At 46.6% G+C, this 20,055-nt stretch overlaps 1 protein-coding gene across 1 annotated transcript in view; it reads right to left on the bottom strand.

Annotated features, from left to right (window-relative positions):
* Window positions 1-20,055, bottom strand: part of LOC142570911 (ornithine decarboxylase-like) — a 68,904-nt gene that overhangs the window by 9,298 nt on the left and 39,551 nt on the right. Inside the window, exons 7-9 of the mRNA XM_075679211.1 lie at window positions 17,922-18,087; window positions 17,039-17,192; window positions 10,562-10,665 (exon numbers count right to left, since the gene is read on the bottom strand). Coding sequence (XP_075535326.1) covers window positions 10,562-10,665; window positions 17,039-17,192; window positions 17,922-18,087 — 424 coding nt within the window. The remainder of the gene's footprint in view (window positions 1-10,561; window positions 10,666-17,038; window positions 17,193-17,921; window positions 18,088-20,055) is intronic.

Below are 20,055 nucleotides of genomic sequence, written 5' to 3'. Positions count from 1 at the left end.
CCCCTAGTGACGTTGACGATGTCTTCACACCTTCTGCTTGCACGAGGATTCCGTTAGTAAAAGAAGTACCTCCACAAGGTATCACGTTGTAGTGGCTGTGAAGAACACAAAAGCAAAAAATGGACTCGCCATCCTCACCCTGCGAAAATGTATGCCTAGCGAAACTGATGGAAACCATTTATATAACTGCTGAGAGGGGTACGACATGCTTCTGATGGCTGCACACACACATAAAAGTACGCACGCACACGGAAATGCACGCCTACACAAACATGCGCAGGCTGGCACACGCATAGGCGCGCTCCTGCACACGCAGCTTCAAATATGGAGACACAAACACGCACGCACTCGCAAATACAAATACACACGCATGCACGCTGAAGCCATACACAGGCATATGCACTATCTCTCCTCCCACCTTTTCTCTCAAAAACCTGCGCGTGCAAATAGTGTGAATGACATTCGCTCTGTCATTGCCTTTCCAATGCCAGCTGCAATAAATCGCTTTACGGTTTAAATGTGGTGCTTCTTGATGATGATGATTATTTGGTATCCCCTTTGAAATGAGGCATTGACAAATCGCCCAATAGCCAGCTTGATTTATTCCGGTATGCTATACATGTTTTTCATTTTAACACTTTTGTATACATCTCCTTAATCTTTTTTCTCACTACCTTTTCTATTTCGCATAGCTGCCTAGCCCTGTAACGAATCGAGTCGTATCAATCCATTCCCTGCTTTTTTTTCTACCAATACTCAAGCGTCTCTTGCTCACCTGAATGGCTGACCGGTGATGCATCCGTCCATTTTAAATCCAAGCGCTTTTTGAAAGTGGACGTTACCTACAGGTCTCACTGGGTGAATCCCTTCGCATTCCATTAGGATGCGTTGAGTGGTCTTCGGATTTTGGCTGCACCATGCAAACGCCTCATTTTGTTGCGGATATGTGCTCCAGTATGATTTTGTCCTTAGGTAACCAGCTCGAGCCTCGAATAGCAAGGCACTGCCCCATTGTGTTATCGTACACATTTTGCTTCTAATTTCTTTCCTTCCAATCTTGTAATTCTCCATAGCCTCTTTTGTTCCAATTCTTTGCATCCAATTCGCTGTCTCTGTTTCTCTAACATTCTTTCTGATGAATCCTGGTTGTCTATTTAAACTTTCAGTTACCTTGTACTCGGTTTCCAACTTGCTTGATCTCTTCCTTCATTCTGTGTCCACGCTTTTCAGATACAGATCCTTGCGCATTTTAGCCCCCCATTTAGTTTGATCCATGTTCCTGTCTTTTTCTTCAAAAGAAATTTTGCTCTGCTCTTCTTTGAATTCAAAAGAGCCACAACCCATTTCACCCTGCACTACCTCGTTTGTGGTTTTACCGTGAACCCCCAAAGCCAACTGGCCTAGCGATCTTTGTTTAACTTCCAACTTCGACAAGATATCTGTTTTTAAGCACAGAATGGCATTTGCGAACGTTAGCGCTGGCACCGATACTCCTTTCCAGATTCCACACACCGCCTAATAACTGTTGTGGCCCCAGAGTGCTCTATGTTTGATTATTGCTGGATCCCCCTTCCCCGTTATATTCAGCCTATTGCTGGGTGCTACAGTAAGTATTTCTTTCGTTTGCGTGTATACGTAAAGCTATTTACATTGATGTAAACTGACGTGAGTTTAGCGGAAACCCGCAAGGCGGAGAGAAGTAATTAATAAAGGGAAATGACACATCCTCCCTAACGTAGCTAAATGCTACAGACGAAACTCATGCGGGTTCCTCAAATGAAAAGTCTCGCGGTTGAAGAAAAATTCGTTCTGGTCCGGGGCTCGATGCCGCGATCACCGCCTTTCTGGGAAAGCCGCTCTACCATCGGTGCTAACCAGGCGGCTAGCAGATGGCAGGGCGAAGTATTTACATCGTTACAAAGGTATTTACATTGTTTGACAATGGGTATGACTTGCTACTGAATGGACACCACATAATTAGTCGTCTTTTAATTAAAGATCACAATTCCTGATTTTTCTGTCCCAAATCTAAAGCCTATATTTGACGCTGCGTTGCCACAAATAATCGCAAGCGCCTGTAATTCACTTGCATTGTCCGCTTGTAGTAGAACGTCGTCATCATACATCAGTATGGAAACTTTCTATTGCACAATTCGTCTATTACTCATGCAGGATAAATGAAACCATAATTAACTGTTTTCCAGTCACCCAACGCCCCCGATGACAGTACCAATGCGAAGTGATGGTGCATCCTGACAAGCTTGCGGAGGCTGGTTTTGACACCTCCCAGTTCTAGCCAACCTTACTTAGTGATTTTGGCATTGCGCTGCTATAAGCCCGAGTGCGCGGGCTGAAATGCCGGCCGAGGGGGCCGCATTTCGTTGAGGCCATAATGCAAGAACGCTCATGTAGCATACATTGTGTGAAATTATAAAGAAGCCAAATGTGATAAAACTTAATCGGGAGTCCCTCTGTACGAAGTGCCTCATAATTATATAGTGGTTTTTGCTCATAAAACCAAGGAATTTATTATATTTAAGATAAGAATATCAATCTATTTCCCGCAAAGCACTCCATCATAAGATTTCTATATTTTTCATCCCAACTCAAATATAATCGAGTCCGCACTGCCCTGTCTGTTACGAATTACTGAAAAAATTATCCAATTCTTTACCCCAGGCAGCTGTTATTAAGGCGAATAGCATTATTTGCCTACACTTTGGCCATTTCGAGCCTATCTATCTATCTATCTATCTATCTATCTATCTATCTATCTATCTATCTATCTATCTATCTATCTATCTATCTATCTATCTATCTATCTATCTATCTATCTATCTATCTATCTATCTATCTATCTATCTATCTATCTATCTATCTATCTATCTATCTATCTATCTATCTATCTATCTATAATCTTACGCCAACCCAGTGGCTGAAGTAATCTACCTGCTTCGGCCACTAGGTATGGGCTTCTTGCTAATGACGCCAGCAAACCATGCATAATGCCACGACGCTCAGAAACCTAACAGGGAGCGCCGACAATGTTCTCGCACGCCTTTTGTGATGTACAGTGGCCCGGAGGTGTTTCTTGTCAATTTGTAGTAGAGTATACATTGTAAAGGTATAGCTGCACGGTTGGACAGTTGCGTTCTAAGTTCATCAGCTTTAATTGCGTCAAGGAAACCTGTCTAAGCATTCGCACCAGCTTTGTCAGAAGCCTACTGCACCACAAATATACAGGCGGTATCTTTCACTGCACCAAATTTTAAGAAATAGACCAATGTGGAGCTTCCTGCAATTATTGTTACCATTCACATGTTAACCTTCGGACGCGGACCAAGTTCGGCAGTTGTGTGCGTAATTCACGCAGCTGCGTTAATCACCTTTTAAATAATTGATCTTGGGTGGCTAAAGCAAATGAATAGTTTGGAGGCAGTCTTCGAGAATGTATATATAACTGAGCGAACATGTATTTATTAAACATGCTCCTCTAAGAGCTAAAAACAAATATTCTGCAATTAAGTGTTCTCTGAAAGCATAACTGACGCGCAAAAAGGTACGGCTCAGTGAGCATTTTCCTTGCGGCAAGACGGCTCTCTATATTATTATATTGTTTCTTTAAGGGAAGCCGTTCAAAGTTGGAATGTAAATGTAGCAGCAAACGTGCGCTGCTAAAAGCTTGCTTGGTCACATAAACGATACACGCTTCAATGATGGGGCAGATTCAGCGCGTCATTGCCCTCAAGAAATGGCGCTGCAGCCGACGAAAGCAAGGTAACGAAGCCGAACCACTTAACAGCTTCTCACGGGGCCGTCACGATCAAGGAAGGCAATAGTGACGCCACGGGTGCTTCCTTATTAAAGCGAAAGCTTTACGGGCCGCCAACTTGTGATGTCGCCGGGGCGGTGCTCCGAGGAGGCACATGACGTCCTACCGCGTTCCTCGTCGTTTCGCTCGCCTCCGCTCGCTTCGCCAGTTGCGCCGCATGCCTGATAACATGTCGGAGGATTGAAAAGGAGAGCTCGCGTGCGCCGCAAGCACAGATGAGGTGGCAGTATGGACGGCGACAATTCTGGTAAACAGGAGGAGGCCTGGAATCGGCATCGGAACGAGATGAAGAGGAAACGAATCGCCCAGGAAACAGACGAACAGCGCGCCGAACGACTGGCTAAACGCCGCAACATAGCTAGACAACCAGACTAACCTGCACTAATCAAGATTAACCAAGGCTAACCATGCTATGCCTTAAATTTCGCTACGTATATCCTGGCATAGCCGAGCTAAGCCACTGCCAATTGTTTTCGGTTTCGCTTTCAGAAAGAGATAATACTATAAATGTACTGACACTCGTTCTCATCTCGTAGGTTTATGTATCGGTTGAAATGGGTCTCCATACTGCGTTTGTTTCCAACACTAAGTGTACGCAGGAAAATGTTTGCTCATACCCACAAACACACAAACACCCTCGCACAAACACACTGCCCATCCTTCGCACAAACACACTCTTTCCCTCTCGCGCACACACAGTAACACTATCTCTCTTTCGCGTGCAGACACACACACAAACGAACGCTCTCTCTTCCTCACACGCACACAGACACGCAATACACATGAACAGAGAGCCATGCGCCCACAAGCAAGCACACATTTGTCTGCACACATGCATGCTCAAACACGAACACGCACGGTCGCATACGTACACCGTCAGCACGCGAGCGCACACGCACACGCAAATGCGGGTTTGCACAGACGCCGCGAATGCTCACACAAGCATGCCCGCACTCGCGCGCATGCAAATGCAAATACGGAGGCACTCGCACACGCACACTCTCTCTTCCCTGCTATGCACACAAACACTCGCTCCCCCCTCACGCACACCCACACACTCTCTGTCGCCTTCGCATGCAGACACACTCTCTCCCTCACACGTACGCACACACAATACGCACGGGCAGATATCCATATGCACACAAACACGCACCCATTTTTTAGCAAGCGCGCATGCTGAAACACGAACACACACTTTGACAGACGTACATGTTCACATGCGCCCACGCATACATCGCAAGCGCACGCATACATGCACGAACACGCGTGTACACATGCACGCACACGCAGGCATGTACACACACCGCGAACTCCCACATACGCATACACGCCCTCGCGCACACGCAAACGCAAATATGGAGGCACACTCACGCACACACATACACAGAGCGCACATGCGCATACATCCATACACAGGCGCGCTCAAGACGTGCACACGCATACTGACTTTCCGCCGTCTCGGCTGCCTCTCAAAAATTTGCGCATGGACGCAGACTGCGTAACACTCCCCCTACCATTACCGTTTCAACGCCAGCTGTAATAAATCACTTTAGGGCATAAATTTGTTTCTTCTTCAAGTCAATGTGCCCTCTGTCGAGAGTGTGCAAAATGAATTCCTTCTGTCGTGTTACTTCACTGCCCACCCTCTCATTGTAGTCAGTTGAAAGGTTTTCTTCCTCGGCCTATCCCCCCCCCCAACACAGGAGATCCTCCTTCTGATCAAGGAGAGGGTAATAGATAAACACGAATAAAAAGACAGCTATCGTAATGTTAGACGTGAAGAGTGCTTTAGACAACGTGTCGCATGAAGCGACACTTGTCCACGTCAGCCGCATGAATTGCGGGGAGAGAGTTTACAATTACATCAAAGACTTCATATCCAACTGTATGGTAACAGTGGATGTGGAAAATCTGAGATATGAAAAAAATCAACGTCCCGGCCAAAGACACGCCTCAGGGATCCGTAATTTCCCCTCTGCTCTTCAACCTTGCAATAAGCACCCTACCAAACACTCTCTGTGAAGTGTAGGGAACTCTACATGCCCTGTATGCGGATGACTTAAACACACGGACGCTTGGAAAACAACGGGAAGACAGAAAGAAGTGTTACAGGAGGCTGTAGCGTGAACTTAAAGGTACCTTAGTGCTTGCGGACTAACATGTGTCCCTGAGAAATCAGAACTTCTGATTCTGAAAAAGAGAACAAAGCGCCCCCCCCCCCTATAGCCACCAGATTCCGAAGTAACACTGCTGAAACTGGGAGTACATAATACCTGGGAAGAATTGGCGGAGGCTCACAAGACGAACCAAATCGAAAGGCGAAAACTTACCATGGCCGCTAGAGTTCTGCTCGCAGCACTTGGATAATCTATCGAAGAAGAACACAACAGTCCACAACGTGTACGCCCGACTCTGAGAGCAAATATATAGGTAGCACTCATACAAAGAAACATGCACCCAGAATACAAAAAAGAGAGAAAACAAGGGAGAGCCGCCACGCTACAAAATAATGCTAAACAAAGAAAAAAAAACGTAACAACAATGATGCCGCCATATATAAGTTAAGGAGTATGTTGCCTGCGTAACTAGCAAGCAGAACGACGAGATACCAGCTGCATCAATAGTTGCTAGGGTATTTGAGGTAGCCGAAAACGTCGCCATAGCAATGGCCATATAGAACTGCCGATGTGACGTGCCGGTCAGCGTCGTCAAAGACTCGCTGGCAGCCTGTCGCGATTTTCGGGCAGGAATAAGATTTAGCGTGAACGCACTCAACGTCATCAAGAACCAAGACATCCCTGAATCGTATATTGCCAGCCCCCCGGGGACACGAGTCCCTGTTGGGAAACCACGCGACTGACGCTGCCGCCCGAGAACATGTGCGTCGGATACCGCCAGCAGGACACTGTCTACCGTCCGACGAAAGAAGAACAGGAGAGAATGTCCGCCACCGCACACAAAGCTTAAGAGAGAAGAAGCCGTCGTACTACGCCAAGTCCAGTTGAGTAATTACCCCCGCGGCACTCTGCTACACGCAATATACCACTCAACATTTATAATAGATTGCCAATTCTGCAATACACGAAACACCCTTTGCCACATGGTCTGGGAATGCGAAAATAAGCCACAGACAACGCCTATTAAGCAGCGACACAAGGCCAGTAGGAGGAACAGCTGACAAGCCCAAAACCTGATGATTAACTACGGCTGGGGAACGGGTGCAGGCTATTAGCACGGGGCCACGGCCATCTGTGATGGGGTGGCCGCCCGCCTTCGGGAATCAACAGCTAAGCCTCCGAAATGATGTTTATTCAGTCACATCCTGAGTCGATAATCAGAAATATGCCTTTTTTTTAAAGCCAAAGCTTTACTGTCCGTGAACTTCCGATTTCGCCGTGGTGGTGCTCCGAGGAGGCACATGACGTCACAGCACGCGCCTCACCGCGGATATTTCTCTCTCTCTCGCTCCCTAGTCACTACTACGCATGCGCCACTAGTAGCACCGAGCCACAGGTGTTCCGCCGCGGCGCAGAGCCGTGCGTTTGGTATGACCGCCGCCGCCGTTTGGTATGACGTCACACTGCGTTCCTCGTCGTCGCGTTCGCCTCCGCTCGCATCACCAGTTGCGTCGCATGCCTGATAACATGTCGGAGGATTGAAAAGGAGAGCTTGCGTGCGCCGCAACCACACTTGAGGTGACAGTATGGACGGCGACAATTCTGATAAGCAGGAGGAGGCTGTAATCGACATCGGAACGAGATGAACAGGAAACAAATAGCCCAGGAAACAGACGACCAGCGCGCCGAACGACTGGCTAAACGCCGCGCATAGCTAGACAGCCAGACTAACCTGGACTTGCAATCAAGTTTAACCAAGGCTAACCATGCTATGGCTTAGCTTACGCTACCTATATCCTGGCATAGCCGAGCTAAGCCACTGCCAATTTTTTTTTATTTTCTCTTTCAGTTACACTTGTGCATTGCCGTGAAGTTCCGAAGCAGAATGTGCAGAATTCCTAGACATGAGTAATTTCGTGGTTCTTATCGTATTTATTTTTGCTCATTCATTACAACCGTGACCATAGTTTTGTGATCTCTGTGGTATACCACGATCGGTTGTACTGCAATACCAGACACGTTCTTGCGAAAGGCTAAATCTATACACGACCAATGATGCGTGGTCTGCACATTGACGTCCGTGTAGCACACAATTCCAAACCGTTCTAAGACGAACGATACAATCCACTTGCCGTCAGAACGCGCTAGGTCGACGTTAATGTCTTCCACAGTGACGATCGACTTGTCTTCGGTGGGTGCGATCCAACCGATAGCGTCTATTAGAAAGGTCTCAATGTCTTCTTTGGACGTAGCCGGCGGGACGTCGACCGTCGCGACGACGGTCCCATCTTCCATCTGCACAGCACATACTCGATGGTCCCGACCCACCGACCGCTGCGCGTTCGTCGGCAGCGGCTTCTCATCGCTTTCGCGCCTATTCGCGCTTTTTCTCACGTTTTTGCTCTTTGTGGAAACGTTCTTCTTACTCAGAGCGAACTACGCCCGTCCTGCCCATAGCAAGTCCAAAGTGCCACTGATGATAACGTCACTAGGGCGATTCTCGCTTGCCAAGGAGAGCCTCCGGCGCGTAGGTGGTGTGAGGAACGGCGGCCGCCCCGCGAACGTACGGGGAGAAATTTTCGATCTATACGATATGTCTGCGCACGCAAAAAATGTTTAAGAGCCCAGTGATGTACAGGTTCGCTGTGACAGGCTGCACTCAAAGCACAACGACAGCGGTGAGAACAGTCGGCTATTATCGCAATCTGATCTGCAAATCAAGCGCGTCGGCTTTTGTACGTGGCTCGCGGAGGTTCCAGCGTAATCGCTGGTGAAGGCACTAGTTCTATCCACAACGATGGATAGAACTATTGATAGAACACGTGAAACCTCCCATGCATGCAAGCGTGGCCTGCGACGAGCGATTAAGTTTGGCGTTTCTTAGCAGGCGAAGAGCGGTCACTGGACCAAGATAAACAACTACACGTGTCAATGTACTCTTCACACAATGACTGCGATACTTCACATAAAATTAAAGCTGGTGTCACAAACTGGAGAGGTTGCTCTTTTGAATGCCCGAACACTGCGCATGCGCAATTCACCAGGTGAAAGTGTCGTCAGATCTTTCAATATCACAATGTCAAGTGCCACAACCTTGCAAGAACGCGTTCAGTTGTACTCCCAGACGCTGAAATCAGATATGCACGTGAGGCGACGTACTCGTATACATGCGCAAAACATGAACAAATAGAGAGCAAGAAATCGGAAGACGCGACGCTAGAGGATCTGTTCATTTACTTCCCAACTTTGTTCACACAGATGCCATGCATCGATATGCTTATGGATAGTTTGCGGCCCATTTTATTGCGATAACATTTATATGAACACCACAGACCCACTTCTTTTGTCGTCGGCGGCGTCGCCGTGATATGAACGTGTCAGGTACAATGGCGATAACATCCTCGCTGTCCCCCGGATGTTGTATATGTGAGTGAAAGCGTGGGAAACTGAGCCGTCGATGGCGGTTCAACCTCGCGCACACAAGAAAGGAAAGCGCGGGAAAAGCGAGTCGTATTCCGTTGCACGCAAGCAACCAGGGTGTGGTAATGCAAGGAGGGGGCGTTCTACTTGGTGGCTGCTACGTATGGCATGGCCGCGCGGGCTCTTCCTTGAAAGCGATCTGCGATGTGCACTTTGTTTTCACCCCTTAGTTCGCGTTGATGCCAGAGGCAGCACGGAGGTCAATTCACGTGCTGCTGCTGCTGCCGCGCTTGCTCACTAGAACTTTCTCGCACTCAGTTTCCGCAGTCATCTAGCGAGATGTGTTCATGTTTACTTGTGTCAGCTGGCACCATGCTTGGTAATTTATTCGGTAAGCCAATGTTCACTAGTCTATATGGTCGATAAACCTATCATCCATGCTCCGTATAGATGTATACTAATTTGTTATCACAGTCGATGCTTCGCCTTTCAGGCGAAACTGCGACTTTCTTCATTTGTAAACAACACCGCTTTTATTCTCATTCTCCCTGGCTCATTCAGTTGTTCTCCTTGCCCTATTAACCACCTTTGGTGGCTCCAAGGTTCAACAGCGTAGTGAAATAGTGACTGAATTATGTATTTATTATACAGCTTATCTACCAGAACCGCCGAAACCTGATTTGGGAGTTATCTTTATATAGACGTTATTTTTTTCTTTATTCAAGTTACCCTTCAACTAACTGCATATAAAAATACAGGAAGTGCCAAATCGCTCACACAAGCCCATAAGTTGAACGAATCATTACTCTTTATACTTTTTTTGCTACTAGTCACCTACATGGCTGCTTGGTAAAGCCAAATTCAGTTCACGACATCCTCAAGTGCTTTACCATTCAGTACTCTCCTCACCCTATTTCCCCAGCTTGTAGTGCCAAAAATTAATATTGTTTACTAACCCCGTATTCAAGATTAATAATAAATTTCCCCGATATAAGTGCTTAATTTTAATAAAACGAACACAACCGAGATATTGTGACAAGTGCTGTGACATGAACAGAGTCCTGATTCGTTTGCATAAAACGGGTTGCGGACAGTCTATTCAAGTGTCTGCAGATTATTTCCATATGCCAGGCACTCCTACTATCATAGTGTGCTCACATATTAGTATAAATAATTGGCGTCGCATGCTCACCTGCAGTGGCCAGTATCCCACGTCCAAGAAGTCGTAAAGATGGCGCGATACGCAGTTGTTTCTGGATTCATTGATGAAGACGTCTTGATGAGGTTGACTGATTCCTACGAATAATTTGTTGCGTCAACGTAAGGGCAGTTCAGTTTTAAGGATTATACAGGAATCGCACTTTGACAATATGAGATCTGTCCATAAATGGTGAGGAGGACCGTGCGTTTTGGCATACCTATAATTTAGGGACCATCAATTCACATACCATTTGGCCGACGAACAAAAACACGGTCTTTCAAGTTATTTCAGTACATCTAAGACACCGTTTCCAGAGAATACTGGCACTGTAAGTAACACATTCAGCTCAGGTGCATAATAGCCCTTGCTTAACATATTTCTTCGTTGAGACTAGTTTCCCTACCATCCACTGCTGACTGACACAACAGAAACCTTCAAAGCCTTGTAGTAACTTATTTAGGTACTCGTGAGATGGTTGGCTAGTTAGTGAGTTGGAAAAGAAAGAGGAGGAAGAAACAGGAATAGAAGAGAGGAAATGAACGGAGGTTAACCAGACGCATGCACTAATGCTTCCCATGCAGACGCTTCCAGACGCTTCCCTTGCACTGGGGGAAGGGGTATAAGGACGAAAAGAAAAAGATAGAGGAGATATCGAAAGCAAATTTTCGCGCACGTTTGAATATTTGCACCGAATCTACACATGGTTGTCAAGTCATGTTCACTTAAGGTACTTCAAAACGCTTTCGTGGCTTTCTGGGCCATCGACGCGTATGGCCATAGTCCAAGGATCTTCATTTCCGAAAATGGTCAAGAGTCCAGCTGGTTCAAAACTGTCCAGAGAGCTTCACGCTAGACGTCGTACTTGGGACCGAGACATAGGATGTGTTCAATCGTTTTATAGTTGCACAAGAGTCGCACGTGGGCGTATCCCCTCTTCCGATGCGGAACGAGTAGGCCTTCATAAATGCCATGCCACCCCGAGCCAGAGACGGCATAATACTGTCGCCTCAGAGGGGGAAACTTTTGATGGCACTTGTATCGTTAAAGATAGATCAAGCTTATGAAGATGACACTACGGGAGGTTGGGAGAAGGCCAGTATTTGTGTCTAATAGCTTTAGCCACGATATGAAGCTTTCTTGCTGCGTCGGCTCTGGATAAGGGGATTGGAACTGGTCGGGCTTCCAGATGGGCAGACTGGGCGGCTTCATCGGCGAGGTCCTTACCAGCAATGCCAGTATGTGCAGGTAGTCACTGGAATATATTTTATTGCCCTTTAGCGATAGCTTGACGGTGGCCTCTTATTTCATATGTCAGCCGCTCATGAGTTCTACGATACAGGGCAAAATCCTACTGTGAATTGCTGCCTTAGACTTGCAAAAGATTACCCATTTCTGAGGTGTCTCTTGCAGGATGTAGTTCACAGCAGCACGCAGCGCAGCAAGCTCTGCCGCCGTTGATGCCATGTTTGACAGTTTGAATTTCATTGGGGTTTTCGTAGCCGGAATGACAACGGCACTTGAAGAGCTAGTAGATGAGACCGAACCATCGGTATCGATGTGAATTCGGGCCCCGGTTGTCTCATTGATAATTAGCGGCGTCATCTGTTTCAGAGCTATTTTTGGGTGAGTGGCCTTTTTTTACACCCGGAATACTTGGCGCACCTGAGGCTGTTAGAGGCACCACAAGGGCAATGAAGGCCTTGCTGCTAGTGCGTATCTAAATCAAAGGCAATCTGTATGGGCGATGATAATATCAGGAAACGTTTCATGAGGTCTCGGCAGTAGCAAGAATGCCAACTGATGATCGGGGACGGCGGAAGGATGACGGATATGCGTCCTGAGACAATACACAGCAACATATGTTTGGATGGGATGATCTTTAGCGAGCACGAGTGTTGTAGCTGTTCACGTACAGCGAGAAAATCCTAAACACGTGGGCGCAATGCTTGGTCCTGTAAGTTCTCTAATGAGCGAACATTTGACTTGCACGTTCTGGACGACACTGGAAGGCTGTAGCGTAGCTATCCTCAAAATATAGCTCTGTAGAACTGAAGCATAGAGCGTACAGATGTTGCCCATGTTTTGTCGCACATAAATCTCAGTACCTGGGCAATCGACAACAGTTCTTTTCGGCAGGTACATGCAATGAGGGCCACATGAAAGATTTCGATCGATTATTACACCCAGGAATCGGTCGGTGTTTTTAAATAGGTGATAATGTGTCCAATAATGGAGACTGCACATGGCGTCTTAGGTTTACGTGTGAATGCAATCAATGCACATTTCTCAGTTGATGCAGTCAAGCCTTGTATCTGAAGGTATGCTGATGTCAGAGTTGCTGCCCGCTGCAATCGCGCGCGAACCTGAAGGCGAGTGACCGCAGAAGTCCAAAGGCAAATGTCATCTGCGCATATCAAAAGGTAGTGTTTTAGGTAGAACTTCAGCTAGTCCAATGAATGTCACATTGAACAATGTCTGACTCAATACTCCTCCATGAGGCACGCCGCAGTAGGGGTAATATTCAGCTGTGGGGCTACCTTCTGTTTGTACAAAAAAGGACCAGCGAGTTATGTGGTCGGATAAAGAGCTAAACAAGCGGCCGCCCAATCCAATCGTCTCCAGGGCGTTGATGTTGCCGTCATGCGCAACGTCGTCATATGCGCCTTTGACGTCGCTAAACAGCGCTACTTATATGCGCTTACGGCTTTTATCCTGTTGCACAAACGTTGTCAGGTCAATAACGCTATCAGTTGAGTAACGACCTCAACGGAAGCCTGCCATGGAAGTGGGGTAGATATTGTAACCCTCGAAATACCACTCTAGACGTGCAAGGATGGTCCTTTCAATCACCTTTCCGATGCAGCTTGCCAGAGCGATAGGACGATATGCCACCAAGTACAATTGAGGTTCTCCCGGCTTAAGCAAAGGTACCTCCCGACTTAATTTCCATTGCCGGGGAAGTGCACCTCTATGCCATGATTTCTTGAAACTGCTCAGAAGCGTTCTTCTTGCGTCTTGTCCACAGTGTCCCAGGGCAGCATAGGTGAGCCGTCAGAGCCTGGAAAGAATGATCATTTAGAAATGGCCAGAGCAGCTTCGAGTTCTTCCGTGGTACATCACGTAAAATTCTGGTACACGTCAAATTCTGGTGCCCTAGCCGCAGGGAGGTCACCTACATCAACGTTGGTGTTGACAGGTTCGCCAGTGACTATCGCACAGGATACCTCCGCCACACCAAGCTCAGTTTGGCCAAGAGGGAGGGTCAGAGCTGCGAATGGGTGTCGTTGTTGCGGGGATGAACGAAGACCATGGACTGTCCTCCAGATATGTGAAAGCAGCTTGCGAGGATCCAGTGATTCAGATAATGTCTTCCATCGCTCACTCTGTAGTTTGTCTGTGCGACGCTAAACTTTCTTCTGAATGCGTCGTGCGTCTCTGAGATAAAATTGATTTAGTGCGTCTGTATCACTGATCAGCACACCGCCGAATCGCACGAAGTCTCTCAAGTTCAACGTCAAAACTAGTACGGTTTGACAACAGCGATAATAAACACTTGGCAGCTTTCATTGCTTCTGCGATGGTGTCGTCAACGTTGTTGGCAAGGTCTCCCAAAACGCTTCTTCCATAAGCGACTTAAACATAGTCCAGTCAGTGCTCTTCAAAACACCATGAGAGCACGACCGATTGAGTCCATTATTCTTTAGGTAGGTGGGAATGTGACCACTCCCGTGAGTTTCGATACCGCAAAACATTTAAGATGTGACGTGAAGCTCCGTGGTAGCTCGACGTTCTGGTAACCCAACGATCTGCGAGGCCCTGCGTATAGCAGCACCCCACAGATACGTCGGGCTACCATCGTTCATGCTGTACAGGTCATAACCAAAGGCAAGCGGCGCAACATTCCTTCCCCTGGAGTTAATCTTGGTCAAAGCAAGTGGTGCGCATTGATGTCCCCAGGGATGACCCAGAGGCTATCAGTTTCCTTTAATATGTACTTCAGCGTTTGACAGTCAAACTACCTTGATGGGGAGATGTAACAACCGATGAGAGAGAAAGACATTTCGTTCTTTCTGATGCAGATGCCTACGCATTTGTTGTAGTCATCAGGCTGAACAGCATGCGAAACGTAGATGAAATCCATGCGGATGTAAATGAGAACGCTGCTTCGTTCCTTGCATGTGGAAGAAGCAAAAACTTTGTAACCAGGTAATTTGTAAGGAGTTGATATGTTCAATTTGCAAATAAGAAGTATAGGAACCCTATTCTTCAAGACAAATTGGCGCAAATCCGAGATGTAGGATTTCCAGCCTCTGGCATTTCATTGAAAAATCGTCACACTTATAACTTCAGTGCAAAAAGAAGGTATTGGGTGAGCCATGGTGCTTATACGAGGCTTGCAAGTACTGGATTCAGTGCATCCGGTATTTGCAATGCACTTTGAGCTGTCGGTGTCTGCAGCTTGTTCATTAACAAGCAAATCGCATTCATTAGTGATCATCATAACCACTTACGATCGTGTTCAGACAATTCAACGGCAGGAAATGCTCGGGGTGAATTACTTCCGTCGGCGTGCAGTGATTCTGCCCGTGGTTGCCGTTTTGGTAATGCAGGCCAGGCTTCGGTGTCGATATGCTTTTCAGTGCCTTTGCGCTTGTCCTTCATAGACAATTATGATGTGCGTGGCCTAGGTGGCAGTAGAGGAGGTGACAGTGGGCGTGGCACACGCGTAACTAAGGCCGAAGCGTTCCTTGAAGAACCCTGGTGATGGGAGCGTCGCTTCCTGATTTTAGCGGCTGCTTCTCGATGAGTGGAATCATCTCTCGCCATTTCTTTCAAGATAGCAATTTATTTTTTAAATTTTTGGGCAGTGCTCTGATGTAGCCTCATGAGATCCGTGGCAGTTTGGACATTTCGTGACAGTGGCTTCACATTTAACCGCAGCTTGTGGCTCAGCGCAGCGAACGCACAGTGTTTCGTTCTTACAGACGCTGCTCACGTGTTCTAGTTTCATGCAGTTGCCGCACTGCAAAGACTCCAGAATGAAAGACCGGACAGGATGACCAAATTGGCTTACCTTAACGTGCGACTACAGACAGTTGCTCAGTTGCTCTTGAACATAATCTTCACGCAACTATAGTTGCCCAAGCGCAAACCTCGACAATCACGTAATAATCACTCGCTGCTTTAGCAGAATCTGGAAGTCATTGCTGAGGATGGCCAAGCTTATGTCGTATATTACACCGGTGATGAGATCAAAGCCCAGCGGGATGTGATAGCGCAGCTGCATTTCTTCAAGGTCTGCTATCTTCCGTAGGGCGCTAAGAGGAACTGTATGCAGAACATCAACTGCAATGCATTTTTGAGAATGTCCGCTCTAATGTCCGTGATTTCGTTGGACACCATGGTCTCCAGCTGACTCGAGACAGATTGCCTTTGAAGCCGCTTCATGTTAGCGCTGGGTATGGCAGGCATAAAAAAGACGGCGTTGGCGTCGGAGCTCCACGTGGGCCCAAGAGTTTGTGTAATAGAGGACGAAGATGTCCTGGTGCTCCTTCTCTTGGGCTTGCGGCTCCGCATAAGTTCGAAGTCCTCCTCATCAGAAGGGTCCTCGCTGATGAGCAAGTAGACATGGATGCTCTCGCTATCGCTGTCCGTCTGTAGCCCAATCGGTTTCCTGGAGGCGGCCGTGGCTGACGCCACCAGTTTCGGCAGACGCCCTGGATGGTCCACCATCATCGCCACCGAACTAGGGGCGAGGACTCATAGATACACAGGATATTTCCCAGAAATAGCCGGAGGAATAGAAACAACACTCTGCCAACAGATACTTCGTCGTCGTCCTTTTACAAAAGAAATAATGGAAGATAAGGCCTCGACCTAACCAAAGGAATGAGGTGAATGAGATTCTACGGGCCTGTTAATCCTCATAGGGAAAAATGTCGTATGGCTTGTATGAATAAAGGAGGGCAATCGCAATAACATCGTCTCTTTATGCAATTTAGAGATATAAACTTTTCGCGCAGCCAATGCCCCCCCCCCCCCCCCATTGACATAAACTTTCAAGTTCTAAATGCAGGGGTCTTGCGATGCACGTCCTGCCGTCTTTTTTAAAAGCTGGGCAGTGGTGGCCACACCTGAAATGTGAATTTCAGGCCTTCGTTGTGTTCATAACTCGAACCATTCTATTCGACGAACATCTTTTAGAGGCACAAATAACTTCAGAGCTTCAACGAATATCTTTTTGCACGTACATGCAACTGCTGTAAGCTGCTAGTGACTTGATGAGGACATTGGTAGTCTGAGTCTGGCTTAGAGCTTCATTTTTTACTGCATCTCTTTAGGTCCAGAGGCATAGCGACAATAAGTACACCATCGGATATTCTCTATTCTGGAGCTGTTTTGCGACGGGAACGCTTATGCAATCACATCTTGCAGTTAAGGGAAATCAGCTGTGAGCAACGTACATACCATCCACTACGATATCTCTGCGCCTTTTGCCAATCACCTGAACGACCAGCGCATAGCATGATGTGATGAAAAACTGTCCAGGCTCTGCGATGAGCTTTATGCCACTAGACGCCGGGAAGTGAAGATCAGTCGCCGAACGAATATTCTCGCACACCTGAATGTAAATAGAAATAATCATCAGGCTGATCCTTCACGACCAGCAAAGTTTCACCATATCGAAAAATCGTCGGAACTGCAGAAAACTTCCTCCATCAACTTCGAACGCAGGTTGAAGTCGCGCATGGCTTGCCGAGAAACACAGTAGGGTGTCAAACGTAATAAACATGTTATTCGACACAACCTTCTTCCACTGAAAAACATTATTCGCGTATTTTGTATAAGGATAAGTAGGGCTAAGGCAAAAATTCTGTGCAAAAGCCAGGCCGTATAGTAGCATGAAAGTTGGTGATGAATTGCAGTTTTTCGCGATTACCACACAATAAAGAAACTGAACAGGACAAACTTGAATGTTTGTCACATATAAACGGCTTGTAGGTTTATGTACATGTAAATGCGAGCAGCTGTTGGATGGTTCTGCCAAAGCACTGGTCCGTTATTTTCGTGCCAAATCACTAGTTGCGTCCGCCGATTCGTCAAACAGCACTGAAGTTCCCCACTTTCTATCGTAAGACAATTTCCAAAGTCAGTAGTTTTACTTGCGATGACGAATGCGGAGAGCGGCGCGCTAGTGAGGCAGCTAGCCTCACTCAAATCTATTGAAGTTCCACGTCTGAATTAAATGAAGGAAAAGCTACAAAAAAAAACAATTGATGACGGCATCGGACAGCAGCTGGTCACAGTGCCACAAGTACAACAAATGAGGCGTGCAATGAAAAAATCATACCTTAAAGAACTTGTCAAGCTTTCTCAATCCTCCGGGAAAGCCTCCACCGATGTCTAGTACTGTCATGCAAATCCCCATGCTCTCTGCCAAATCAAATACAGCTTTTGCCTTTTCGATTGTTTTATTGAAGATCTCGGGGGACTCGTAGGCGCATCCCACGTGAAACCTGCGTAGAAATGTTGAGCCGGCACGTCATCGTCTTGTCTCAATCAGGTTGGGTTGACAGCATGATGAAACGGGATATAATGATCCTAGAATTCTGCGCCATGGTTTTGAAAATATTTCGCTTGAATTTTTCAGGTCGGTCTCTTTTGACAGACATTTTACTTTGTGCGATTAGCTGCTTGGTTATTGCGTAAGAACTCTATTTTACAGTTTGCGTATGCGCATGTATCGCAATATTCGTGTGATTCTCTTTTCACCACTATCATTTTCCTAAAGTTAGACATTCTGTTTCCTCATAAAATGAGTGCGAAAGAATAAATATGTGATCCATTGCTCACTTGGAAATAATCGAAACACAGGGAGAACCGGCAGTGAGGTATGAGTGTGAACCTGTTTTATTTAAGAAGATGCTTGTAGTTTTCTGACGGTGCCGGCTACTTCTGCTAACGGACCGATGCGTACGAATTGTTGAATTATTTCTAGCCAATCATAATTAAATATAACGCAGTGATAAGGATTGTAAAGTTCACATATTCACACACAACATAAATACAAACAAATGTTCCAGAGTTTTCTGACCAGGAAACGGCCCGCACCGCTCGAAACCATCTCTAATATACCTGTAATTACTCCCGCAATAAAAAATTCAGAAACTAGGGCATTCACCGTATTACAGTGGTGGTAGTGGTGTATGCAGGTGCTTTGGGTAGCGTACCGGGCTCAGCTTGGTTAGCCTCCCTGCCTTTCCCTTATGGCTGTTCCCTCTCTCTGCCTCTCTCAAGCGCGAAAAACAAACTGTCACAAACTCCACCTTATCTGCAAACCATAACGATAGTTTGTCACCAAGCAGCTTTGAAGTCAATGATCAGGTGTTTCTGAGCGCTCGTATTTCGTAAGCGACAAACATATACGTGTCTCTAACACCCAGAGAAGCTTCCTCGATCTCAATACCTTCGCTGAATGATGGTGGGACCGCTTCTATGGGCCATGTGGGCTCAATGTTAAAGGCCCAAAACAAATGCGAAAACTTTGGATGAGCTGTAGGGCCTACTGCTTGTTCTTTAAGTGCCAATATCTGTAGAGCAATGACTGCGGATATGTCAGAAAATCTGTAAAAAAACACTGTGGGACACACCTTCACGTCCCCACCTGTTCATCTATATGCCTTATAATCTGAAAAGAACTGCTGTTCATTTGGCTCTCAAATATTTCAGGTGATACTCCACATAACCGGCTAAACAAGGACAAATAACAATAGGATTTAAGCAGTGAAAGCGATGTAAAATTAACGCCAAAGAATTGAAAGCGATTCATCCGATAAGCAGGATATATATATATATATATATATATATATATATATATATATATACACCCTTTAATGCGAGAAAGGTAGAAAGGTCGGCCTGAGCCATGTGACTCAATCCTGCTACTCAATGCTGAAGAACGAATCCGGAGGAAGGACTGAAATAAGGTAGGAAAATGAAGCTGTTGTGGCGAAGATAATGATTATAGCCACTGCACAGTCTACTGTTCGTGTACAATCTGCAAGTGTAAGGCTCACGGCACATTACACATGGCAAAGAGCGTCATGTTGCATGGTTACAGTTTTGCCATAAGGGCGAAACAATGAATGCGTTAGCAACATTTTAGAATAATACAGGAAGTGTAAGCATTGCAGCTTTAGTGATAGTATGGACTGCAGCAAACGTAAGCTGACTGAGTAAACACATGCGTTGTGGCGGCTGTAGGTGCATGAAGAGAGAGAACTTGATGGTCGCGAGCAGCATCGATTAGAACTACAGGGTTTTGCCGGTATTGTGGCCTTGTGTTCTTGTGTCAAGCGTTCTTGACAGAACGCTTGTTTCTGTGCTCTCTGCATTTTTGGTGAACTCTTTGCCTTTCGGGGTGCCTCACCTCCCCGTCTTGCGACCATGGACGCGGAGCATGCCACAGGCCCGCCTGGCCAGAA

This window comes from Dermacentor variabilis, chromosome 2 (genome assembly GCF_050947875.1).
Source record: "Dermacentor variabilis isolate Ectoservices chromosome 2, ASM5094787v1, whole genome shotgun sequence".
Classification (NCBI taxonomy): domain Eukaryota; kingdom Metazoa; phylum Arthropoda; class Arachnida; order Ixodida; family Ixodidae; genus Dermacentor; species Dermacentor variabilis.
The sequence above is the reverse complement of the archived record's forward strand: the minus strand, read 5'-3'. Positions and strand labels throughout refer to the sequence as shown.